This window comes from Prionailurus bengalensis, chromosome B2, assembly GCF_016509475.1.
Source record: "Prionailurus bengalensis isolate Pbe53 chromosome B2, Fcat_Pben_1.1_paternal_pri, whole genome shotgun sequence".
Taxonomy (NCBI): domain Eukaryota; kingdom Metazoa; phylum Chordata; class Mammalia; order Carnivora; family Felidae; genus Prionailurus; species Prionailurus bengalensis.
In genome coordinates, this window is record NC_057349.1 from 112779559 (window position 1) to 112807074 (window position 27516).

Genomic DNA, 27516 nt, shown 5'->3' on the forward strand with positions numbered 1-27516 from the left:
GATTTATACTTATCATCATTTGTTTACTTTTCTTAATATGGTTGTAGGACAGGGAAGGGCATAGGCCCTGGAACAGACTAGCCTAACTTAGAAACCAGCAACTTGCAACTGATTCAGACCCTGAACTCAGGTTTCATAAATGAGGATCCCCATCAGCAAGGCTGGGACCAGCCCACAGTCACCACTCCATTGGATCTGGTTGGGCATGTGATGTCATTCAACCCTACGTGTAGGACTTACTGAGTCATCATGGCCAGTTGTAGGTATAAAGAAAGCGGGCATATGGTAGCATTTGACAAGTACCTTAAGACCTACCTGCTTCCCAAAGATGGACCTGGCCAATGGAGACACGCAATTCCTGCATTATAGTCAGACCTGTGGATATTTGTTACCCTTATTAAAGTGTCTGTATATTGTATTGCATATAAATGAAAGTAAAATGCCGTCTTTTGTGCAAAATACTCCTGTAGCAGGATCACAAAGTGTATTCACACTTTGTGTTGTATATATGTATGCTGGCTTATTTATTTACTTGTTTGTTTATTTATTTATTTATGTATTTATTTACCCACATCTACCCAATCTGGGTAGGAGTCCTTGGGCACTGGGTAATAGAGAAGAAAAATAGGTTTAGTCTATTCCAATGGAATAATTCTTAAAACCCCTTTAAATAATGTTCAGTTCTTCAGTTAAATTGCCCTCTAGCTCAGATTTCTCTCTTTTATTTAATCCCCCCTTTTCTTTTTCCCTGACTTAAGGAGGTATCTGGTATGTGGAAACAGGATGGATCCATGCAGTGTTTTGTAGTCTCTGCTGGCCCTTCCACTGGGACTGTGACGTCCTCTTGTGCTGACATTTTCCGCAGATATTACCCATGAGCTTGTTTTCCTCAGTTGGGTTTTAGCCCAGTAGCCCTTCCAAGCTGATTCAGCCTCACTTTGGTTCTCATTGGTGGCAGGTTTTCTCCTCCTCCTCTATCCAGACCTCTCTCCAGAGCCAGTAACCCCAGCCCCAGCTGCAGGGGCACCAACCCCTTATCAAGGTGACAAGTTTCTCCCTAAGTACTCTGGGGGGTTCTGGCCCCCATGCATAGTTAACTGACTGCATAAGGTGATTTGAGGAACTAAACCCCAAGGGCTGGTGCCTGGCCTCCAAGCAGATTAAGGTCTGTTTACAAGGATGTGGCTGTGCTCCAGGTTGGTGTGGGATAACCAGAAAAATATATTTTTTAGAGCCAATAAAGGAGATTGGGGCAGGCTTCCTGTACCAGTCAGGGACCACAAAAGAAGCAGATGGATGGCATGCTCAAAAGGGGTGCCTCGTTCAAGGGATTTGAGTGAAGGGACTATTCAAAGAATAGGGGAACCAAGAGGGGGGTGTTGAAGCACCTCAGAACAACAGCAGTGGAAAGCCCATCCAATCTGTAGGCTGGAGGAGAGCATCCGATTCTAGGAACTTGACAGGCGCTGAACTGTAGAAGAAGACTCCCTATCAGAAATCATAGTCTCTGATAGTGAAAAAGCTGAGGCTGCACAGTGCAGCCTGGCAGGGAGGGAGGCAGTCCCTACCCCTGTCTTCTGCTCTGCAGTGTCCCGCTGGGGCTCCCCACTGGCCAACGTGGAAGGGTTAGGGAATCGTATTGGTGTATTCCTTAGGTCAGTCTTCCAGGGCACAGAACAGAGTGGAGAGGAGGAACGAGGGGATCTGGAGGTGCAAACAGAATCTCCATCATTCTGGGCCAAAGCCCAAAGAGAAAGATTGAACATACACATTTCACTTTCTTCTTCCTTCCTTTTTCCCACCGTCTCCAAGAAATGAACAGGAGACATGTATGCCCTTGGTAAATTCTAATGCACTCTGTACCTAAGGGAACTCCCTTGCCTGGGTGTCCTGGGCTTGGCTTCTGATGATATATGAAGAGGGAAATAAAAATATGAAGAACATCCCCTCCTTAGGAAATCACCCATTTTGCCAAGCTTTTGTCTCTCTGGAAAACCCAATTTCAGATGCCAAGAATTTAAATGTGAATCTTTTCCCCATGTTTCTTTTGCTCCTCTGCCCCACTTCAGACAGGTGGAAGCCTTAGACCAGCTAGGAAAATACTATATTCTTGGGGAAGCAAAAGAGAATATAGCACATTAATATTTTTTTAAACTATCATCCCCAATTTCACCAATATGCAGCTGTGGTTCATATGGAAATTAAAAACTTCTATAACATTTTCACATGTCTTCTCTTATTTCACATAATTTACTCTTAACAATGATCCCATAAGGTTATCAGTTTTACAGATGACAACACTGAGGTCAAGTGTACTCTGTAGTTAGTGGCAAACCCACAGATGGTAGAATTCCAGATCTCCTGACTCCCTGGCAAAGGGGGCCTATGCCAGCCAAGGGGGGCATAGTTTGCACATTTGAAAAGAGAACCAAATTCATGAAGTTGTCTATATTCATAACGTACTGGTGTCTGCTAAAAATTATGTTTCTTGAGTGATTTTGTCCACTGATAACTGCTTTTATTAAAACTATGCTTTTAATCTCCTCTAAAACCTGCTTCCATAGTAACTAGGTCATTTTATACTCATGCTGCCCTGTCACATTCTCATCTGTCACTTGGTGTCTCTTATCATTTGCTTTTATTTTTCCTCCCCATTCTGACTCACTTCCACTGGTGAATCACTTCTTTATTCACCTCCTCTTTCATCTACTCCTAGATTCTGGAATTATCCTCTGACCTCATAATTTGATTACTGCCTTCCTAACCCGGTGAGTTGAGCATGTTCTACTGGAAATAGCCGGCCCTGTGCTTCTTTTGTTTGGGTTTGCATGGCTCCCTGCGCTGAGCTGTGTGACTCAAGAACACCCATTGGAAGAGGATGCAGCAGGGAAATAGGAGCAGAAGTAGGAAAAGAAGATGGGGACTTGGCATTTAATGTCAAACAAGAGTGAAGAAGGTAACTGGCCTAATTAGACCCGACCAACAAGGAACGTGGTTGTGAGTTGTCTTGAATGGCTTCGTTCTGGGAGTGAGACTTTGAAGGATCCGTGGTGTTGCCGTGGACTGGCACATGTGACAGATCAGAGCTGAAGGCTGGAGCACAGAATCTCACTGCATAAGGTCTATGTTATTTTCCCCTGAAAAGAAGAAGCTACCCCCTGGAAACTAAATTCCCTCTTTCCCTAAATCCACTGGAAGTTTCCCAGTTCACATATTGTCAATTAAAATGGATTTTGAATTGTGGTTTCTTTCTAGACTGTAAGAAGATACTAAAGATGTTTGATGTCTTGAAAAGTCTAAGTACCTGGCAGTACTGTGTGTAACCTGACATGTGTCCTCTCACACTGTCAAGAGAGGGGTAGATTGAGAATTTGTGTACCAGCTAAGTTTAAACAGTAGCTGTTTAGTTCCTGGACCCAGCTGAGTTAGGGAGACAAGAGTGTCTTAGAGGTTCCTACAAGGGCTCTTCTTTAACCCTAACCCCCAGGGCAGGGGGCTGCTTACCTTCTGGGCCCATCTCTTAACTCTGTGCTTGGAATTGCTGCTAGTTCTTGATAAAGGCAGTTCTACAACATTGACTGAAAATACATCGGCCACATCATAAACATAAATATTTACTAGTGGGGAGGGAGGCACCTGGTGGCACAGTAGGTTGGATTTCGGCTCAGGTAGTGATCTCACTGTTGATGAGTTCAAGCCCCACATCCAGCTCCCTGCTGTCAGCACAGAGCCTGCTTCAGATCCTCTGTCCCTATGTCTCTCTGCCCCTCCCCAACTCTCTCTCTCTCTCTCACTTGCCCACGCACACCCTCTCTCTCTCTCTCTCTCTCTCTCTCTCTCTCTCTCTCTCTCTCAAAAATAAATAAATATCTAAAAAATATTTACTAGCAGAAGTGACCATTTCCCCCCTCTTTCAATGACCTACTTAACATTGCTGTACTAAGAATTTACAGATATTCTCATAGGTTGCTGATGTTTGCATAAAACTGACACAGTCTTTCTGAGAGATAATTAGGCAGTGTTTTTCAAAATCGTCATGCTCTTTGCTTGGGTGGCTTGGTTGGTTAAGCATCCAACCCTTGGTTCTGCTCAGGTCATCATCATCTTGCAGTTTCATGAGTTTGAAACCTACGTGGGGTCCTGTGCTGGCAGCGTGAGGCCTACTTGGGGTTTTCTCTTTCCCACTCTCTTTCTACCCCTCTCCTGCTCTCTCTCTCTCTCCTTCTCTCTCCCCCCTCCCCCACTTGCACTTATCTTTGTCTCTTTCAAAATGAATTAATAAACTTAAAAAAAAATGTTCCTGTCCTTTGACTCTGTAATCCAATGTACAGTAAATCATCAAGATTTTGCCCAATGATTGACTAGGAAGATGTTCACTGTAGCTTCCCAGTAAACAGGATGAGTTATCAATCATACATGAGACAAAGTACTGGATAACCGTCAAAAATATATAAGTGTGGGGCTGTGTGTCTTTAGACAGACAGGATATTCATGATTTCCTATCGAATAAATCAAGTTCACAACAGTAAATGCATATAAATATATACAAGAAAATGTAGACATATGCATAGAAGAAATACCTAGTAAGGATGGACCAAAATGATATTTATTTCTAGGTAACGTGATTAACAGTAATTTTAATTAGTAATGGATAATTTTATTTTTCTATCTTCTACAATGAACACATATTACTAATGAAAAAGAAAATGATTTAACATTGAACCTGGCCTCTAGAGTAGGTAGATGGCACAAGAATCTGATGAATTTGGATCAGCAGTATGCCACTTTCACTGATGTGCGTCAGTGTATCAGCAGTGACACAAGGTGCTGATGGTACCCTGTTGATTCAGACCAAAGGATGTGGGTACAGGAGACTCAAGAGTAGGGTCAGCTTGAGAACTTTGCAGATCGTTTCATATTTTTACTGTCTAACGATTGTTCTTTTTTTTTTTTTTTTAATTTTTTTTTTCAACGTTTATTTATTTTTGGGACAGAGAGAGACAGAGCATGAATGGGGGAGGGGCAGAGAGAGAGGGAGACACAGAATCGGAAACAGGCTCCAGGCTCTGAGCCATCAGCCCAGAGCCCCACGCGGGGCTCGAACTCACAGACCGCGAGATCGTGACCTGGCTGAAGTCGGACGCTTAACCGACTGCACCACCCAGGCGCCCCATGATTGTTCTAATATTGTAGGATAATTATTTATCTTTCTTTTTTGACTTGAGATCAAATTTTTTTTTTGAGTTTTTATTTTAGAGAGAGAAACAGACAGAACATTAGTGGGGGAGGGGCAGAGAGAGAGAGGGAGACAGAATCCTAAGAGGCTCAAGGCTCTCAGCTGTCTGCACAGAGCCCGATGCGGGGCTCGAACCCACGAACCGTGAGATCATGACCTGAGCCGAAGTCAGAGGCTCAACTGACTGAGCCACTCAGGTGCCCTGAGATCAAATTTATTTTTAATTGTTTTATCAAGTAATTATTTATATACAAAAGTATGTTTACAAAATAAATTTAAAGTGTAGAAAATCTTCGTACACAGAAACTCAGTGTCCCAGAAATGGAGCATTACCATTAACCCTATACAGACCCCTGTTCCCATTTACACGTACCCTCTCTCAGAGAAAACCCTTTTCCTGAATTATTTTTATCATAGTCTTGCTTTTCTTTTCTAAAGAACATTTTATTTAGGTGTGCATGTTTTTGGCCTTCATATGGATGGGAGTATACTTTATTATTCTTTTCTAATTTGTGTTTTTCTCTCAGTATCTTGTTTCTGAGTTTCATCCATGTAGTGTGTAGCTGTAGCTCAGTCATTTTACTGTTGTCATTTGTGCTGGTATAAATGCACCAGGATATCCTTGCGCCTTCTCCTGTTTGTGGACTTTTGCGTGACTCGCAGTTCTTGCTACCATTAAAGTTCTTAGTAATGACCTCTGGTGCTCCTATATGAGTGTCTCAGGTATATACATACACAGGTGTAGAACTGATGGATGGTAGGGTGTGTGAACTTACCAGATCATGTTAAATTATTTTTCAAGTCCTTTATCTCTCTTTATATTCTTGCCAGCAATATGTGCGAGTTTCCATCCTTCACATAGTCGTCAACATTCGATAATGTCAGACTTTGAACTTTTACTAAACCAGTGGGTGTGCAGTGATTTCATCCGTATTTCCCTGAACATCAGTGAGGTTGAGCATATTTTCTTGAGTTTGTTAACCATTTGTGATTTCTCCCCATAGCAAATCTCTTTTGGATGTTTTGGCCCTGTTTTTATTGGGTTATTTACATTTTTGAAACTGGTTTGTAGGAATTCTGCTTATTCTGGAAATGCATCTTTTACTAGTTAGACATGCAGGAGAGATCTTCTTCCAACTAGTGGCTTGTCTTTTAATTTTCCATATAGTGTGCTCGATGAAGAGACATTTGTGATTTTATTCATCCTTTTATTCATTATTTGCCCTTTTTTGTGTCTTTTTTTTTAATTTTTTTTTCAACGTTTATTTATTTTTGGGACAGAGAGAGACAGAGCATGAACGGGGGAGGGGCAGAGAGAGGGAGACACAGAATCGGAAACAGGCTCCAGGCTCTGAGCCATCAGCCCAGAGCCTGACGCGGGGCTCGAACTCACGGACCTCGAGATCATGACCTGGCTGAAGTCGGACGCTTAACCGACTGTGCCACCCAGGCGCCCCCCTTTTTTGTGTCTTAAGAAGTCCCTCCTACCCAGAGGTTCATAAATCCTATTGTCTTCTAAACTGTTTATAATTTGATCTCTGTGAATGATGTAAAGGTATCCAATTTTATTTCTTCTACATGGATAACTATCTGCTTCAGGACAGTTTACTAAAAGGCCTTCCTTTCCCCACAGATGTATAAATGTCCTAATGAAACTTCCGTATCCGTGAGGGCCTATTTCCTGGGTCCTCCAGAGAACATATGCGTTTAAGTTATCCAGATGCCAAGGGCCTCAACTCGGGAATGTCTTTCTTTCTTTCTTTCTTTCTTTCTTTCTTTCTTTCTTTCTTTCTTTCTTTCTTTCTTTTATTTTATTTTATTTTTTGACGATAAGGCGTTTTTCTCACCTAACAAGTTAGAAGTTGTGCTGTCCTGGGGGTCATTCTGTGGCACAACCATGTCATCAAGAACCCAGACACTTCCTTTTTTCCCTCTGCCAGAATCAGTTTGTCTGTGATGTTTCCTCCCAGCTGCTGCTGCTCCTGGTTTTGTATCCACATATTTCCACATCCAAAGTGGGAAAAAGTTAACAATACTCTCTATTCGAACTTCATTTGGACCACCCACATAGTGTGCATTCAAGCACCCAGCTCACACACAGTCCCACTCAGGGTTATGGATGTCAGGGAGGCATTTTTGCCGTCCATTTAATGCTGAGTGTCAAGGCAGGCTACTTGCCTTTCCAGATCCCTGTGGGGAGCAATGGTATTTATTTCCAGTTCACCTTACTCTCAGGGTGCAGCTCTGAGGGGATGCGGATTTATGGACAAGTCTCACCTTAAACCCCTCTCCCTGGGTGGCCCTAGGCTTTGTCCTCTGCCCTCTGCACCCCAGGGGAGAGTGAAAGCCAAAGCTGGAATTCATCTGGGTGGCAAATGTGGAACTAATGAAAACTTCTTTTGTTTACACCTCTGGCTTCCCACTTTCCTTTAGTTTTTTGGCTTCTTATTATTCTTTACTTTCTTGGAAGTTCATCACACATTTAGAAAGATTTTTTTTTTCTTGGAATATTTAGTTGTTTTTCAGCAGGAGGGTCAGTCAGGGCATCTAGTTCTCCAGACTGAAAACAGAAGTTGGCTAAATTTATATTTTAATTGCATTCTGTTTTTATCAATCTTGCCTAAAGGGTTGTTGGAGACGGAACCATTGCAAGGGCGAGATGAAGACGCAGTAGCCAGTGCGGACTTCTCTAGCATGCTGTCTGAGGAGGAAAAAGAAGAGTTAAAGGCAGAATTAGTTCAGGTATGTTCAGTAATCTTATTGTTGTTCTATCTCAGTATTTTAGGAGCTATTTATTGTTAGTTTTGTATACGTCCCATATTACAATTATGTTGTCTTTCATTTAATAAGATTTTTAAAAAATTAAGTTTATTTATTTTGAGAGAGAGAGAGAGAGAGAGAGAGAGAGAGAGAGAGAGAGAGAATGAGAGCGGGAGAAGGGCAGAGAGAGAGACAAGAGAGAGAATCCCAAGCAGGCTCCACGCTGTCCGCGCGGAGCCCAACCTGGGGCTCAATCTCACAAACTGCGAGATCATGACCTGAGCCAAAATCAAGAGTTGGGCGCTTAACCGACTGAGCCACCCAGGCACCCCTCATTTAATAACATTTAATAAATGATATGTTACAAGGTGATTACTTTTTTTCTAAGGTGTTTTTGTAATACCAGGTGTCCATTACACTTTGGTTATAGTAGAAAAAAGAATGATTAAGCAACAATGATGAATAGTTGTAAATATGCACCTCTTATTCTTTTAAAGTTCACAATATTATGGGAACAATAATCACTTACTGATGGGTACAGGTGCAAGCTCCTTTTTAAGAGCAGTTCTTGCTTTAGGTTGGCAGCTTAGCTCAACAGATACTTTGAAGTGACTTATTTTTGTAATGCAAAAGCCAGTCATAGAAGTGACTGAATTTGTTGTGTACTCTTTTGCAGAAGAATAAAGCTCTGGGGGTAGAAAGGAAAACTATGATGAATCCAGGTTTCCTTAGCTCCTGCATAGTTGCTGTGGGCCTCTGGACGTAGAGGTGGGGAGAGTGCCTGGCTCATTGGGGATACAAGTTTTGTTCAAGCCATTTGTTTGCAACACCCACTAACCCTTCAACGCTTTGCTAAGGAGCATTTACATTGGAGGAGGAAAGCACTGGAGAAAGGGAGCTTCTCAGGTAGAATAAACAATAGGGCAAGAGGGAAGAAGCCCATATTCCTCCCCATTTTGTGTCCCTGCATCATAGGGGAGAAAGCTCCTAGTCTAGCTGGAAGCAGGACTGTGGGCTCTATGCAGGCTGAGGACACAGCTTTGAACTCCACCTTACCCTCACCCAGCTGGGTCTGCTCCAGACTCTTTACGCTCTAATGTTCTGGTGGTGTCTGTTTATGACAGGTTATAATAATATTAAAGACTTTTTAGGTGTTTTCCCAAAACACACTTGACAATGACTTCATTATAACATGAAAGAGCAGCTTGTTCTTGGTACAGCAGAAATTATTTCCGTAAACACAGTGCCTCAAATCAAACAGCCTGTTTCTTTAGCTAGGTCTGTCTGTGGCCACTGATCCAGAACAACGCAGTTGACTTCAGATTGGCCACACATGCCAGCAAGCACAGACCAAAGTCAGCTGTCACGGAAAATGGACTAGCGCCATGTTTTCTTAAAGCCTGGAATTCTGGTTCATGACCTGTTGGCTCATGTCGATTGTGGTGTCCAAAAGTTGTATTTTGCAAACTGGTGTAAGATAACTGATTCTAAACTAAAATAATTCCTGTTATAGTCCATATTTAAGTGTAGACAAAACCACTGTAGCAGACCAGCTTTTATAAAAGTTCTGGGACTATTGGGTTATACATACACATCACATATGTCAGTGTATTTTTGTGTGCATTCTTTATTTTCTAAATGTTCAACAGTGAGCATGCATTATTTTTATAATCAAGAAAAAGCAAGCCTTGGTTCTAAGTGGATGCCCCTGTAATGAAAAAAGCCAACAGTGTTTTCAGAAATTCCTGTCTTATTTGGCCACATTAATAAGCTTGCAGCACATCTCATTCCTAAGACTCTTTGAGCCTGACTTCTGGTAATAACACCAGACTCCTTGTTACTGTGTTCAAGTTACCAGGATCCATGTTTTCATCCTTTAGAATGCTTCCTGCTTCTTATTTCTTGATTCCTCAGAAATGAAGAAGAACTTCATATTGCCAAAGAGGCATCGTGACTTCCAGAGGCAGGTGGGCACAGCCGTATGCCCCAGGCCCAGTGACAAGCAAAGGAAAGGTGTCTTTGCTGTTTTTCTTTTCACATCTCCATTTCTTCTGCCTCCACCTCAGACCACCTCTGCTTAATGCTCATCCTTTTCTTAAGTCTTCTTTCCCTGCCCTTCCACAAATGCAATCTGGTGTGTATGTGCGTGTGCACACTCTTGCTCACGCACATGTGCATGCACACTCACACACCCACCCCAGACCAGGTTCTTTCAGATCACATTCAGATTAGCTCAGAGGCTAGGGGTTAATTACAACAAGAACACACAAAGAACAATCTCAGCCGTCCCACAACTGGCCCTCCGAAGACCTGGGACCTCTTTCAGACAGCCCAGCTTCCCGGCCTCAGCTCGCCACAGATGTTCTTCCTGGGCCCCTGGTTGAAAGCAATCCCTTTCTGTGTGAGGGAAGATCCTACTGGATCCGTTCTCTAGTTGGTTAACAGAACATCTCGCAGGCCAGCCTGTTAGATCGCCTTTGAGTAAGGCAGTCATTTGTGGCCAAGACCCAAAGCAAAAGCTTTGTGTAAACGGACTTCTTATCTCTGACTCCGTTGCTTAAGAGGGGTCTTGGGGGTGCCAGGGATTCAGTCTCCTCTTCAATGTGCTCCTCTCCCTAGTGTCCTCAGATTCTCTCACTGTCTTGTGACTGTGCTGGATCCCTCCCCACTGCTTTATCTAGACTGTTTGGTTGTTTATATTCCTATGAGGATGCCTTTATACTTCGGGCAAACTCATAACTCCACTCATCCACACAGCCAGCATATGGTTGTGTGCTTACCAAGTGTAGACAACAGGAAGATCCGTCCTTATGTCGGGAGACATAAAATAAGCCAATATTGTCCAAAAGGCTACATCTTAGATGGAGTCTTCATTTTGAAAGAGGAATCTGTTGTTAACACAATTTAGTCTTTAGTTTATTATTGTCATCATGCAGTACATATGTGTGTTTTTAAAAGTTTCTTCGTTGTGAGGCCAGTATCACCTCTGATCTTGTGCAGTGGTCTGTGTATAGAAGACATGCAATTAAGATTTGTAATTAACTTGAATTATTTTGTAGGTTAAAGAAATACTTGCATCTTTTAAAGTTTATTATTATTTTTTTAGTAACCTCTACACCAGACATGGGGCTTGAACCCATGACCCCAAGATCAAGATTGCATGCTCTACTGACTAAGCCAGCCAGGCACCCCAAAATATTTACACTTTTTGTTTGTTTATTTTTGAGAGCAAGATAGAGCCTGCAAGAGTCGGGGGTGGGCAGAGAGAGAGGGGGACAGAGTATCCCAAGTGGGTTCTGCGCTGAAAGCAGCGCGCGTGACTTAGGGCTTGAACTCACAAACTGTTGAGACCATGACCTGAGCAGAAGTCGGACACTTAACCAACTGAGCCTCCCCAGCACCCCAATATTTACATTTTTAAATACCAGAAGTTGAATATGCTTTTATACAAACCTAATCAACATGTAAGAAATACTATTTTGTTTCAGCTATTCATTCTCATAAGCTACTCCTGGCATCTTTTCTGAGGTCTTTACATATCTATTCTGTGGGGTTTTTTTACCTTCCTCTCCCTTTTCGAATAAACGTGCTCAGTATTTCTGTGCCACTTCCATCCTGCTCTACCTTCCTATCACCAAGCTGCGTGTTAGGCTTCATATTCCACAGTGTGATTTGGCTTTTGAAAGGGATGGAGTGTTGGCATTAATAGTGTAAATTTATGACTATATAGCCAGCAAGTACTTCCAGTGTCCTCTAGATAAAATGACTCAAGAAAAATAGGCAGTAATAAGAGTAGGAAAAACACCACACAACATTATCAAGTAGGCAAAGCCTATTTTCAAGGCAAAGCCTATTCGGGCTCCCTTCATCGCTTTGGGCTCTTCTCCCTTCCTTTGGTGTGTGGTTCCTCAAGAAGAACACATGGCACCCTCACGCCATCTGGCTTGTAGAGTTACAAAGAAGTGCGTTAGGCTCTTGGCCTTTCTCTCTTGGTTCCTTCCTTCAAGACCTTCGTTCTTTCTTTCTGGACTGAGTAGTAAACAACTAAAGTGTTCATCATCAGTAATGTCTTATTGTAATACCTTTCTGTATTGGTCAGAGTCCTCCAGAGAAACAGAGCCAATAGGATGTATATATGTATATAGAAAGAGATTTGTTACAAGGAATTGGCTGATGTGATTATGGAATCTGACAAGTCACAGGATCTACCGTCAACAAGCTAGAGACCTAGGGGAGCAGATGGTGTAGTTCAGTCTCAAGGCTTGAGGCCTAACAAGAGCTGATAAGCCAATATTACAGTTTAAATCTGAAGGAAGAAAAAAAAATGTCCCAACTCAAATGCAGCCAGGCAAAGAGAATCCCTGTTAACTGAGGGAGGGTCAGCCTTTTTGTTTTATTTAGGCCTTCCACTGATTTGATGAGGCCCACCCACTCTGAGAAGGCAGTCTCCTCTACTCAGTCTACCAGTTCAGTAGTTAATCTTATGCAGCAACACACTCACAGGCACACTCAGCATAATGTTTGACCAAATGTCTGGGCACCCCATGGCCAGTCAAGTTGACATATAAAAATAACCTTTGCACTCTCTCAAGTAGTATCTGGATTTTAATCTTAATTCTTTAAGACCGTTAGCCAAAGGCAGGACTGGCCAGGAGAGGAGAGGAGGCTGGCCTTCAAACAGTGTATGCAAGAGATCAGAAACTCTTATTCCTAAACATCATACTGATGATTCAATAGTTTATGAAAATATTTCTTTGTCTCGATGTAAGTTAGATATTTTATGTAATCTAGCAAATAAAATAGGAAGGTAAATTTTCAGTCTTCAAACATAAATGTCATATTGAAGAAACTCATTAGCTAATTCAGATTAATTTATTTTTTTTGCAAATTTTATCGAGGTATAAAATTCACTATTTTAATATAAAATTAACTGTTTTAAAGTGAACAGTTCAATGCATTTAGTATACTTATGATGTTGTGTAACTACCACCTCTATCTAGTTCCAGGACATTTTTAACACTGCAAAAAAGAAACCCCATGCTCATTAAGCAGTTGCTTCCCGTTTCCCCATCTGCATTCTATATCTGTGGATTTACTATTCTGTATATTTCACATACCTACTTTGGGTCTGGCTTCTTTCACTTAGCCTAATGTTTCTGAGGTTCCACCCATGTTGTAGCATGTGTCAATACTTCATTCCTTTTCATGGCAGAATAATATTCCATTTTGGTGTATACTGCAATTCATCTATTCATCCTTTGATGGGTATCTCGGCTGTTTTCATATCTGGCTATTGTGAATGGTGCTGTTATGAACAGGTGTATACATGTATTTGTTTATATTATGGTTAACTTTTTAAGATACTACCAGACTGTTTTCCACAGTGGCTGAGCCATTTTACATCCCACCAGCAATGTACAGGGTTCCAATTTTGCTACATCCTCACCAACACTTGTTGTGTGCCTGTTAATTCTTAAAGAATCAAGTTTAAATATCTAACCATAAATATTTGTCCTACAGGGAGATCTTCTAGGAAGTGAAGAAACAAATGAACCAGACTATTAGTTTCTAATAAAAATGATTAATTTAAAATTAAAATTAATAAGTACTGTAATTAATGATTTACCTGCACTCCACCTCATTCCAAAAGGAATTTGACATGGCTTACAGAGGTACCTATAGGGTTTCCATTCTACCTCATCAGAGTAACTGGGAGTGCTTATTAAATAATGCATGTGGGTGTAGCCTGGCCCTACCAAATTGAAGATATCAGGATCTTAGGACATTAAAAGGGGCATACATCTAGAATCTGCATTTTAAATATTCCCTATGAGTGACTTTAATGTAAACTGAAATTGAGAAACATTGGTGTAACTAGACCAAAAAATCTAATTAGTCAAAGGAAGGGTAGAATCTCACCCTGAGCATCATTTAAAATATTTGTGATTAAAGGCTTTGCCGTGGGGCAGAACTCTGCTCTGTGGAAAGAGATGTGGTTCTCATTTTTCATTCTTGCAAGCTAATACAATTTAAGATTATGTATTTTTTCAATTTCTGGATTTGCTTATAGAGTTTTTGGCATACATTTAATCACTGATAAATATACTGAAAGTTTCAAGCAGTGTGAATCTTAGCATTTTATTGAAATTACGAGAATTTAATTAAAGAACCTGAGAGTAGACCTGAGTAACCAAGTCCGTGTCTCCATCATTAGGAGTCTCTGTCTTACAAATGCCTTTTAATGTGTACTTCCATGTTTAAAATATTAGGCATGGGACTTCATTGTTCTTTCTTTAGGTTGGTGCTTGGTAAATTGGTCACTTCCGTATTTCTCCCTATCCCTTTTTTGGGATCAAGGATTTCATTAGAAAACTATGAATCCCTTACTTCCCTCTCCCAAATAACTAATGAGTCTCCTACTGCCCCCCCCCCCTAATTTTGAATAAATTTCTAGGGTCCCATAGATAGGAGGTTTCTCTACATCTGTCATTTTATTCTGCCCGTTAAAAATTGTCCCATTATTTTTATCACATAGGAAACTATGGTAATACCCAGTGCATCAAAAAAAGCACAAGACTCCCAATAATTTCAGTCATTCAAAACATTATTTATGCAAAAGAAAGCAGGTCTTTTAACAAAATAAAAGACTGACATGAAACCCAGGCATTTTCTATGGAAAGAGAGCTAGAGATACAGCCTTGGGAAATATTAGGCCACAGATTAAATGCAGGAGGATACACCGACAAAAATGACAAAGTAATATATGACATGATAGCAAAAGAATAGAGGGTTTAATTTTAAAATAACCATATGTTCTCATTTAATGGTAAGACTAAAAGCATGACCCCCCTTTCTGGTCCCTGAATAGATTTCTTTTGCCGTAATGAGTATTAGATCTGCATACTGAAGACCTGCTCATCAAGAAAAGACAGGGTGCTACTGATTATAACATGTTTACAGAATGTGTAATTCATTTTAGGAAGATTTCCATGAGCATTAGAAAACTGTTCCGTAAACATAAAAAACGAATGGTACTGGGTTACTAGGGCATTTGCTAATATTAAAAACCCCAAGAGATTGTTCTTTTCTACTATTGTATTTAAGATGCTTCTTAGAATTTTGCCTATTTTGCTTAAGCGATTACTAGTGTCTAAGAAGCGTCACAACGCTATTCCAGTCTGTCCACTATTGGGGTAAAGTCTTCCTTTGCACTAGAAAAAAGACTAATATTTGCGAAACTACTTTTCTTTCTTGAGATTCTTTTCTAGCAGCTATGTCTTTGGTAACCCAAGGAACACATTTGCAAGATGACTGATCATGTCAGTGATGTGGTTTGTGGTCAGAAGCGGAACTAGACTTTGAATGTAAATGGGGCACAGCTGCCACATTTTTTCAAATAAGAAATCTAGTAAAAATGTCAGGCTTTTTAGGACCTATGTACATGTGGGACACTAAGGAAATACTAATAGTTCTCTTCTGGTTTCACAAAGAAAGTCACAATTATTTATACTTTTCAGAAAACAATGATGTAAATTGAAGCAATATTACCAAGGCAATACATTATAAAATATGACACTGGAATAAAATATGACAATTGGAATCAAAGACTATATGGGGTTTCAAGTTGATTTTCACAGGTTATAGCAACGCTGTCTAAAATCTGGGCATTTTAGGGGCGCCTGGGTGGCTCAGTCGGTTAAGCAGCCGACTTCAGCTCAGGTCATGATCTCGCGGTCCATGGGTTCGAGCCCCGCGTCGGGCTCTGTGCTGACAGCTCAGAGCCTGGAGCCTGTTTCAGATTCTGTGTCTCCCTCTCTCTGACCCTCCCCCATTCATGCTCTGTCTCTCTCTGTCTCAAAAATAAATAAACATTAAAAAAAATTTTTTTTTAAATAAAATCTGGACATTTTAAAGAACTGCTCTGTTAGAAATTACATTTGCGGGGCGCCTGGGTGGCTCAGTCGGTTAAGCTTCCGACTTCAACTCAGGTCACGATCTCACGGTCCGTGAGTTCAAGCCCCGCTTCGGGCTCTGGGCTGATGGCTCAGAGCCTGGAGCCTGCTTCTGATTCTGTGTCTCCCTCTCTCTCTGACCCTCCCCCGTTCATGCTCTGTCTCTCTCTGTCTCAAAAATAAATAAACGTTAAAAAAAAATAAAAAAAAAAAAGAAATTACATTTGCAGGAGCAGTTTTTTGTATGTGACTTACACATTTTATAACTGTAAGTTTGTACCTTTTGTCCTTCTTCACCCATTTCACCCCCCACCCCCTTCACCTCTGGAAACTACCAGTCTCTTCTCTGTATCAATGAGCTTGTTTTTGTTTATTTTTTTTAGATTCCTCATATAAATGAGATCATATGGTATTTATCTTTTTCTGTCTGATACATTTCACTTAGCATAATGCCCTCAAGGTCCATCCGTGACACAAATGGCAACATTTCCTTTTTTTTTTTTTTTTAGTTTATTTGTTTATTTTGAGAGAGCAGAGCATGTGCAGAGTCAGGGCAAAGAGAGAGGGAGAGAGAAAATTCCAAATAGGCTTTGTGCTGACAGAGCAGACTCAAACTCCATACCATGAGATCAGAACCGGAGCCAAAATTGAGAGTAGGATGCTTAACCGACTGCACACCGGCATCCCTTTCTTTCTTTTTTATAGCTGAATAATATTCTTGTGTGTGTGTGTGTGTGTGTGTGTGTGTGTGTGACAATAACATTTTCTTTATCCACTCATCTATCAGTGGACACTTAGCCTGTTTCCATATCTTGGCTATTGTAAATAATGCTGCAATGAGTATGTATCTTTTTAAGTTAATGTTTTCATTTTCTTTGGATGAATACCCAGATGTAAAATTGCTGGATCATATGGTAGTTCTATTTTTAATTTTTTGAAGGATCTCCATATGTTTTACATAGTATACAAGAGCAATTTTATGATGCTGAACAGATTTGCTCTTCTGCTAACACAGGGGAAAGAGGGAATATGTCCATACATAACCTTGTACATGAATGTTCATAGCAGCTTTATTTGCATTGGCCAAACCCAAATGTCCTTCACCAGGTGAATAAGTAACAAACTGTGGTATATCCATACAATTGAATACTACTCTTCAATAAAAAGAGAACCACTGATAATGCAGCAACATGGATAAATCTCAAAAATCTCAAGTAATAGATTGAGTAAGTGAACAAAGCCAAAATGAGTATATACTGTGGAGTAAAAGGAAGACTGGTGGCTTCCTGGAGGAGCAGGAAAAAGGGGGAGGGAGAAATTACAAAGAGGACCTAGAAAACTTTTGGCGGTGATGGATATGTTCACAAGAGTAACACACATGTCAAAACTTACAGACGGGTGGTTTATTATACATCAATTATATGTCAGTAGATTGTGAAAAAGGAAAAGCAACACAAACATTGTTAAAATGTCTATACTACCCAAAGCAATCTATACATTTAATGCAATCTCTAACAAAATACCACCAACATTTTTCACAAAGCCAGAGCAAACAGTTCTAAAATGTGTATGGAACCACCAAAGACCCAAAATAGCCAAAGCAGTGCTGAAAAACAAAAGCAAAGCTGGAGGCATCACGATTCCAGACTTTAAGCTGTATTACAAAGCTGTAGTTATCAAGACAGCATGGTACTGGCACAAAAAAAAAGGACACGTAGATTGATGGAACAGAATAGGAAACCCACAAATGGACCCACAATTATATGGTCAACAAAACTTCGACAAAACAGGAAAGAATATCCAATGGAAGAAAACTGTCTCCTCAACAAATGGTGCTGGGAAAATTGGACACCAACATTCAGAAGAATGAAACTGAATCACTTTCTTACACCATACACAAAAGTAAATTCAAAACAGATGAAAGACAGGAAACCATCGAAATCCTAGAGGAGAATGCAGGCAGCAACCTCTTTGACCTCAGCCGCAGCAACTTCTTACTAGACATGTCGCTGGAGGCAAGGGAAACAAAAGCAAAAATGAACTATTGGGACTTCATCAAGATAAAACCTTCTGCACAATGTAGGAAACAATCAACAAAGCTAAAAGGCAGCCTACAGAATGGGAGGACATTTTGCACATGACATATCTGATAAAGGGTTAGTAACCAAAATCTCTAAAGAACTTATCAAACTCAGCACCCAAAAAACAAGTAATCCAGTTAAGAAATGGGCAGAAGACATGAATACACACTTTTCCAAAGAAGACATCTAGATGGCTAAGAGACACATGAAAAGATGCTCAACATCACTCATCATCAGGGAAATACAAATCAAAACCATGATGAGACACCACCTCACACCTGTCAGAATGGCTAAACTTAACAACATAAGAAACAACAGGTATTGGTGCGGATGTGGTTAAAGGGGAACCCTTTTGCACTGCTGGTGGGAATGCAGCCACTCTGGAAAACAGTATGGAGTTTCCTCAAAAAGTTAAAAATAGAACTACCTTACAATCCAACAATTGCACTGCTAGGTGTTTACCCAAACGATACAAAAATACAGATTCAAAGGGGTACATGTACCCCGATGTTTATAGCAGCACTATCAACAATAGCGAAAGTATGGAAAGAGCCCAAATGTCCATAGATTGATGAATGGATAAAGAAGATGTGATATATACATATATGTGTGTGTGTGTGTGTGTGTGTGTGTGTGTGTAATAAAATGGAATATTACTTGGCAATCAAAAAGAATGAAATCTTACCGTTTGCAACAACATGAGCAGAACTAGAGTGTATTATACTGAGCGAAATAAGTCAGTCAGAGAAAGACAAATACCATATGATTTCACTCATGTGAAATTTAACAAAACAAATGAACATATGGGAAGGGGGAAAAAAGAAAGAGGGAAACAAACCATAAAAGACTCGTAATGATAGAGAACAAACTGACAGTTGATGGAGGGATGTTGGTGGGGGATGGGCTAGATGGGTGATGGGTATTAAAGAGGGCACTTGTTATGAGCACTGGGTGTTGTATATAAGTGATGAATCACTGAATTCTACTCCTGAAGCCAATACTGCACTGTATGTTAACTAACTAGAATTTAAATAAAAATAAAAAATAAATAAAGGGCTGAGATTATCTGAAAAAAATAAAAGACAAATCACTCTCTTACCTACATCCTGTCCTCCCTCATTCCTCCCTTTCTGAGGCACTAGTTTGGCTGGACCACAATGCCTGTCCAATCTGTGCCTGCACCAATGCAGCTATGTGTAGTTGGCAAAAAATAAACACAATACTGACTAGTGACAGTTGAAAAGAAGTTGCTTATAAGAAAAAAGCATACAGTACAAAGCCAGTTTTTTGTTCAAAAATTTTATCTATGTACAATATTAAAAAAAACATTTGGAAGACGAGAAGCCAATCTACTAAGTGTCAGCTATTTCTTAGTGGATGACAGGTAATTTTTATTTTCTTGTTTATATTTTGCCATACAAATGACTTTTTTACAACTTTTATAATCATTAAAACGAAAAAGATCTATTTCTATTTTAAGATATCTGTCATCTCTACGAGATGTGTTTGGTCCAGACAACATGGGCCTGGTAACAAGAGGGTGCAGAGGGTTGATCTGGAGCATCAAGAGCTTTTGCATGTATATGTTTCAGCTGGTCTCATGTCTTTCCATACCATTTCCCCTGTTACGTATAGCTAGAAGACGAAATTACAACATTACGGCAAGTTTTATCAGCAAAAGAAAGGCATCTGGTTGAAATAAAACAAAAGCTGGGCATGAACCTGATGAATGAATTAAAACAGAACTTCAGCAAAAGCTGGCATGACGTGCAGACCTCTACTGCGTAAGTGTATCAACAGAATTTTTAAGAAATCACTTAGCTTGCTGTCTCTTATCTCTTCTGTTGTTTTTTTTTCCTATGCAGCTGATTTGGTACTTATGACTAGGAAAAATATTTTCTCTAGAAGTAAAATAGATATGAATAATCATTAAATATGTTGCATGATGCAGACTCTATAGTTAGCTTCATGAAATTAAACTGTTCACCTAACTCCATTTTTACTCAGACGACTTCTTTGGGTTTGTATTTTTCTCTTTATTTTATATATTTTAAGCATTTGTTAAATGCATTTTTTTCTTTATGTTTTCTCAAAAAAATTCTAAGTGGACAGGTGACTTTTCCCCAGAATACTTGGCATTCACTACAGGTTTTGAGTTTCTGTGACAAATGGTTGGCAGTTTTAGTACAGACTTGTTGCCCATTAATTTAAAAAGAAAAGCTTGTACTTTTCATATTTTAGGGATGTGCTTTTCATCTCTACTAACTCTAGGGAAAATTTAGAGGGCTAAGGCCATGTAGAATAATAGAAAAAATATATATATATATGCATGTATATAAATATGCATATATATGTATATATATTTTTTATGCATGTATATATATATACGTGCATATATATATGTGCATATATATATGTGCATATATATATATATGCATATATATATGCACGTATATATATATATGTGCATATATATATACATATAGCTCTCTGTCCCTGGTTCCTGACACAGGGTCCCCAAATCCCTTGGAATTTCCATGGTGGTAGCAGTATCCTTTGTTCTAATGAGATGACCCCTGGTGGCTCTGGGATAGGGAGCTGGTCACTACAAAGATCAAGCCATGATTAGAGGTTTGGACTTGCAGTGCTATCCACTATCCACTATTCTCCAGAGAGGGGAGAAGGGGGTGGAAATGGAGTTAATGATTGTATGATGGCGCCTCCATAAAAATCCCCAAAACATAGCATCCAGAGAGCTTCTGGGTTGGCGAACACATGGAGGTGCTGGGAGAGGTGCACCAGGAGAGAGCATGGAAGCCACACATCCCTCCCCATGTACCTCGCCCTGTGTATATCCTTTATCATATCCTCTTATTTTTTTAAGTTTATTTATTTATTTTGAGAGAGAGAGCGAGCACGAGTGGGGGAGGGGCAGAGAGAGGGAGAGAGAGAATCCCAAGCAGGTCCAACTCAGGGCCCGATCTCACCGTGAGATCATGACCTGAGCTGAAATCAAAGAGTCAGATGCTTAACTGACTCAGCCACCCCGGCCTCCCCCATATCCTTCTATAATAAACCAATAATCTAGTAGGTAAACCATTTTCCTGAATTCTGTAAACCACTCTAGCAAATTAATTAAACTTGAGGTCATGGGAACCTCCGATTTATAGCCCATCAGTCACAAGCACACAGGTGATATCATGGACTTAGATTGGCATCTGATGGGGGAGTGAGAAGGCATTGTTGTGACACTGAGCCCTTAACCTATGGGATCTGACACCATCTTCGGGTAGGTAGTGTCTTAAACTTTAGGACACCCAGCTCTTGTCACAGAATTGCTTGGGGAGGGAAAAACCATGCATCTGGTGTCAGATGTGTTGTGAGTGTGGTGGTCATTGAGAGCAAAGGAGACACACAGGAGAAGTGGGTTTCTCCTGCTGCTAGACCATCAGAAATGTTTTTGGCTTTCCCATTATCTTTTTGTCTGGTATTAGGCAAGATACAGAATAATTTAGGTATTCTACAGCCATGCTTTTTATTGGATTACTTTTAAAATTACATGAAATATCCAACTACTGGGTGCTTTTCTAATGATTTAAAATATTTTGTTTGCCAGGTGTACTTGAATCAAAGGGAAGTAAGTGCCCACCTCATGATGTAATTTTTCTCCTTTTTGTGACTTGGAGGTAGAGGCTGGTGGAGACAGTTCTTATCCCTATCCCTAATGTTAGCCCCAAATTTGTGCCTGCATGTAATGCATTTTCTTCCATAGCATTATCCACTGCATGGTAAAGATATTACATTCCTAGTATTTTAGTGGGAATCAATTTTTTTTTTCTTTGCAGGTACTTTTCTCCTGGACAGAGATAGGCCCTACAGTAGGAAAAGGTACCAGTGATGGACAACAGATACTTCAGTTTTGCTGGGGGCAGCTTTGTCTGCTGGTTACTGAAAACTAAGACCTAAGACCTTAGTGCAAGTGCCTTTGTATAAAGAGTTCCATCTAAAAGGAACTTGTTGAGTCTCCACTCTGCTTCCCCTAGTTTCCATGTAAAGGCAAATGTTTTTTTCCCCTATCACAGCCTAGGATCTACTCCTATGCTTGTGCACCCCAAGGGCTCATCCAGACAGCGTCAGGGCACAGCCCAGAGTAGGGCAGGATAGAGCCAGGGAGCCCATCAGGTTATCTCCAGAGGCAAATTAACCTTCCCCAACCTGATGGTGACAATTATGGAAGAAGAGACCACATATTGGTGCTTATCAATTTAAAATATATATTGCAACACTATATGAACAGTCTCCTGTAAAGGATAGATGGATTTTAGGCACTAAATTAAATGAGCTTCTCTGTCAGTAGTTTTGACTCCCATCTTCGCCCCTCAGTAGCACTATACCAGTTAATGGCCCTGACAGAGTGAGCCTGAACAATCTCCATTTTCCTGATTGTGGGCCCTCTTGTCACACTGATCTGAACTTCCCTCTGGGGTTTAAGACCCAGGTAAGATCTTTCTGCTTGGCCTCCCTAACCATGCTGTAGGGTGGGCTAACCTCACGGGGGATGGGACAACTCTGGCCATTCTGTTGCCGAAGGGAGGAATGGAGCCGTGGATATCTGGCCAGAGGGTACATCAAGTCTGCCCTAGTTCTGATGGGGGCAGGGTGGGAATAAATAGTCCTGAGGCATGGAATTAGAGTGAGCAAGTTCAAGGAGGGTGGGTAGCCCCTTCCCACATTGGAGAATATATAGTCTCTAATTTTCTCACGTTTGAAAAACAAATTAGTTTTATAGTCAGGCGGTACACTTAGTATCGAGCTTTTTGTTGCATGAATAGATTTATTCCCAAGGATTCTGGAGTTGAAAGACTATCAGGGAAACACAGTTTGGTTTTTGTGTTTGTTTACTTTACAAGTGATTCCAGATAACCAGTTAAACAGTAAGTATGAGAAGCGACATGAAGGAAAAGAGTGTTATGGGGATGTATGGAGCAGGAGTTTGAGCCTTGCCTGGGGACTCAGGAAGGTTTTTCAAGGCAAGAGGTGGATGCTTCAGCAGAGCTCTGAAGGATGAGTGGGAAATTAATCAGGCCGGGAGAGGCAGGAAGAGCTCCTGGGGGAGGCACAGCCTGGTGATGGCCAGAAGGAGAGAAGGCTCCCTCTCCCCTGGGAAAGCAGTCTGGTTAATTAGTGTTGTTGACACAGCAGGGAGAAGTGGCAGAGGGGTGCACAGAGCCTTGTGGTGTCTGTTAATAGAGCTATTCTTATTCCACTGCCACTAGAAAGCCATTAAAGGGGTTGTGACAGTTCATTTACCCAACATGTCTTAACGTGTGACTGCTATTAGTCATTATTACCCAGGAGCTGATCTAAGCTCTCGGGATGTAGGATTCAACAAGATGGACAAAGTTCCAACCTTCTTAGAGTGTTGAAATGGAAAAGAGCATGAAACCAGCAACAAAGCAAACACAGGAGATGCTGTCAGGAAGTACTATGATGAAAACAGCACAGGGTGATGGGCCAGAGGAGAGGGCAGAGGCACTGTGATTGAGTCCCGGTCAGGGATGTCCTGTCCTGGGAGGTTACTCTGAGCTAATACCTGAATGACTAGAAGAATCTAGTCTTGTGATGATGTAGGGGAGAGCTTTGGGGTTGAGACAAAATTTGCTGCAAAGACCTTGGGGCAAGAAGCAGTTTTGTACATGTCAGGAGCCCAAAGAAAGTGTAGTAGTGAGAGGGGCTAAGGTGGGAGTCTCGGGGGCCTCGCAGCCCATGTGGAGAAGGGGGGGATCTTATTGCAAGGTTTGGGATGCCACTGGAGGATTTGAAGCAGCAAGTGATCTGTTCGAATTCACCTTTAAAAAAAAAAAATCACTCTGGTAACTTTGTGTTATACAGATTGTGGAGACTGGAAAATCATTTCAGAGACTGTTGTAGTAATCCAGGCCAGTGAAGCTAGTGAGGAGCAGAAAGGGGACAGAATTGGAGGCCAGGCCAATGGGACTTCTCAGTGGTTTGGGGCTGAGACATGCAGGAGGTAAAGGGATCAAATATGACTGTCAGGTCTTTGACATGGGCAGCTGGTTGAGCATGGGGACTGTTTGCAGCAATGGGCATGTAGCATTGTGGCCAAGCCCGTGAACTATGGACTCCAATTACTTGCATTGCAGTCTAGGTCCCCTGCATCCATGAAATGAGATCATATTAGTACCTATCTCATAGGTACTAAGAATTCAAGGAGTTAATATTTGTTAACAGGCAGGACAGTTTCTGATGCTTTGTAGGCCTATTTGCTGTTCTAGAAAACAAGTCTGGGGGAGGGGGGAGACCCAAGAATTTTGTTTTGGTGTGTGCTGACTGAAATACCCAATAGACAAACAAGTGCATACATCTAGAAGGCAACTCAGAGGAAGAGTCAAGGATGGAAATGGACATGCAGAGTCATCTGCATGTTGATGTCATTGAAAGCTGCAGGACTAGATGACAGTTATTCAGAGATTATTTAATAAATCTGGATGATCATGGTTCATGGTATGAACCTTACTTTGTACGGAAGAATCAATCCTTAAGTGGAAGGCATGAGTATACCAGTAACATGATTCCAGGAAAGCACCTTTCTCCCGCCCTCTTTTCTTGGCTGCTGATAGAGGGGGAAAAGTCTTAATCACATGGTGGGGTGGTGGGGGAGCGGGGGGCAGGGCTTGGTAACAATCTGTTTTCCCCTTGAATTAATTAAATCCCTGCTGTTAGTGCCATGTTACCCATTCTGGGACAAGATCTACACCTCATAGGATGAAAATTTTGATGTGAGAGAATGAGAAGCTGGGGTAAGGTGAGGTTGAGTAAAATTAAATTTCAAAGCACTAAAGAGAATTTTAGCTGTCAGAGGATTGAAGGTGATTCCCAGAGGCAATACTTTGCATACTGATTAAGCAATCATGACCTATTTAGTTTGATTTATACTGGAAAGAAAATCTATGATATGTTAATGAAGGATCTTGGCATATTTTAGCCTGCGGTAGGATTCAAAGAGGAATAGGACTGAATGATAGAAATAATTATATAGCAGACTGAAATGATCTCCTTTATAGAAAGATAACCATGCAGCAGCAAGTAAAAAGATCATCTGTAAACTGGGGTTTGTTGTTGCTGTTGTTTTTGTCATAGTTTGTATGGCTTTGATTTGGAAGCTAAGAACATACACCAAAAATTCCCGCCACCTCCTTTTGTCGTTGTTGTTGTTGCTGCCGCTGGGGTTTTTGTTGTTGTTTGTTCTCTGCTGCTTTTTTGTGTTGTCTTTAGACTTTAAAGAGGCACGGATGGGGGAGGTGGGTGGTTTTGGAGTGTTAGAGGTAGGGAGGCGACCAGAGGAAAAATTGAATCTCTTCTTAAGGGATTCAGACATGCGACGTTCTTGTGGGCTATTCAAGCTGATAAGCTTCATTTCAGTGAGTGTTCAGCCTTTGCTAACCCCTGACATTTCCCCACGAATAAACCCTTCTGAGTTGTACCACAGACCAAATGGTGGGGCTGCCAAGAGGAGAAGGTTTGGGGAAGGAAATCCTTTTGGAACAATTAATAACTCCATCCTACATAAAGAGGAGTAAAATTCAGCATTAAGAAAACTTGAATTGAGCATGTGATTTACTTGCTCTTTGATTTTTGTGCTTCTAAGACTTCCAAACCATTATAGTCAATAATGATCATTCCCTCTTTTTTATGAGAAGCTGTTGTAGCACCGTGGAGTTTGGAAGTGCCAGAGAAGATTAAAGACCTCATTTCAAAAGATACACATAGTCAATGTCTTAGACAGCTGTTTATTCTGCTTACCTTTCGGCTTTTATCTTATCACAGAAGGCAGGAAGTAGACTCTTTCAGGTTTAAGTGATAACTATATTTTGGTAGTGTTTAGGGAACCTTCCAAAGAAAATAAGCCTCAAAACTTTGGTGTCTTTGGGGAGACGTGCATGGGCCACTGTTAAAATAATAATCTTTTTAAAACCCCATAACAGAAAGTATACCTGTGCTATAAAATATCTTCTTGTAAAAAGACTGTTGAATTAAAAAAAATTAATGTTTATTTTTGAGAGAGAGAGAAAGAGAGAGCAGAAGCACGGGAGGGGCAGAGAAAGAGGGAGACACAGAATCTGAAGCTGGCTCCAAGCCCTGAGCTGTCAGCACAGAGCCCAAAGAGGGGCTCGAACTCATGAACTGCGAGATCATGACCTGAGCCAAAGTCGGATGCTTAACCGACTGAGCCACCCAGGCACCCCAAAAGACTGTTGAATTTTTAAAATTTACTTCTATTTGTGTGTAAAAAAATACTTTAAATCAAAACATTGTAGAACACCTGCTTTCTTCTTTTGATTAACACTACTTTCAAATCAGTAAGACATGACAAGATGAACTGTGTGAAAAGTCAGCAGAATCCCTTTTGGCTGGCTTGCAGAGAACCTTACTCCTCACTACTGATAACCTCCTGGTCAGTGCACCAGCCAAACAGTTAACCTGTTCTGGCATTAACTGCTATCCATTCCTTAAAGAAAATGTGGCATATATACATATACAAAGGAATATCATTCAGCCATGACCAGGAAGGAAATCCTGCCTTGAGACACTACAGATAAACCTTGAGGGCATTATGCTAAGTGAAATAAGTCAGACAGAGAAGGACAGATACTGCATGGTATCAGTCGTACATGGAATCTAAAAATCATTTTTTTTTAAGTCAAATTTTTGGAAGCAGAGAGTGGAAGGGTGGTGGCTAGGCACAATGGTGTGGGGAAAATAGAGAACGTTTGGTAAAAGAACACAGACTTCCAGTTATAAGATGACTAAAATTCTGAGGATCTGATGTATAAAAGAGTGACTCTACTTGATAACTGTATGGTACGACTGAAATTTGCAAAGAGAGTAGGACTTCAATATTCTCACCAAAATATATATATATATAAACATGTGAGGTGATGGATGTGTTAATTAACTAAGTGGGAGGAATTCTTTCACAATGTGTATGTATATCAAATCATCACGGTGTACGCGTTAAATATCTTACAATTTTATTTGTCAGTTATACCTTAGTAAAGCTGAAAAAAAAAAAAAAAAACCTACCCATCCCAGCCAGTCTCTGAAAAGTAAAGCCTGTGTTCCTGTTGACTTTCACTGAGAAATAGAAATTTTACTTGTACACTAAATAAAAAATCTCCCAGTAAGAAGTCTTCGGTGAGTTAAAGTGTGAGCTGCTCTGTGCTATCTACACTTTTGTCAAAGAAAGGTTCAGCACTGGACCAGATTCCAGCCTTGTTGGGAACTGCAGGTTCCTATAAGGCCGATGTTTGTCAGAATGGCTTTAGAGCACAGGAGGACACATTTCCCTTCCCGCATCTTAAGGCTTCCAAGTGCCCTCCCCCAGAGTCAAGAGCTTCACAGTGGGAAGTACTGACTCTGCATCTGTAGCTGAAGTCTGGGAATCAGCCTGGACTCTATTTCCTTC

General features: G+C 40.8%; 1 protein-coding gene across 5 annotated transcripts in view; it reads left to right on the top strand.

The window, feature by feature from the left end:
• TPD52L1 (TPD52 like 1) overlaps positions 1–27516 on the top strand; it is a 102403-nt gene that overhangs the window by 57712 nt on the left and 17175 nt on the right. For all 5 annotated transcript variants that reach the window (XM_043592245.1, XM_043592246.1, XM_043592247.1 and 2 more), the window contains exons 2-3: positions 7863–7978; positions 19665–19813. In XM_043592245.1, the coding sequence (XP_043448180.1) occupies positions 7863–7978; positions 19665–19813 (265 nt within the window). The remainder of the gene's footprint in view (positions 1–7862; positions 7979–19664; positions 19814–27516) is intronic.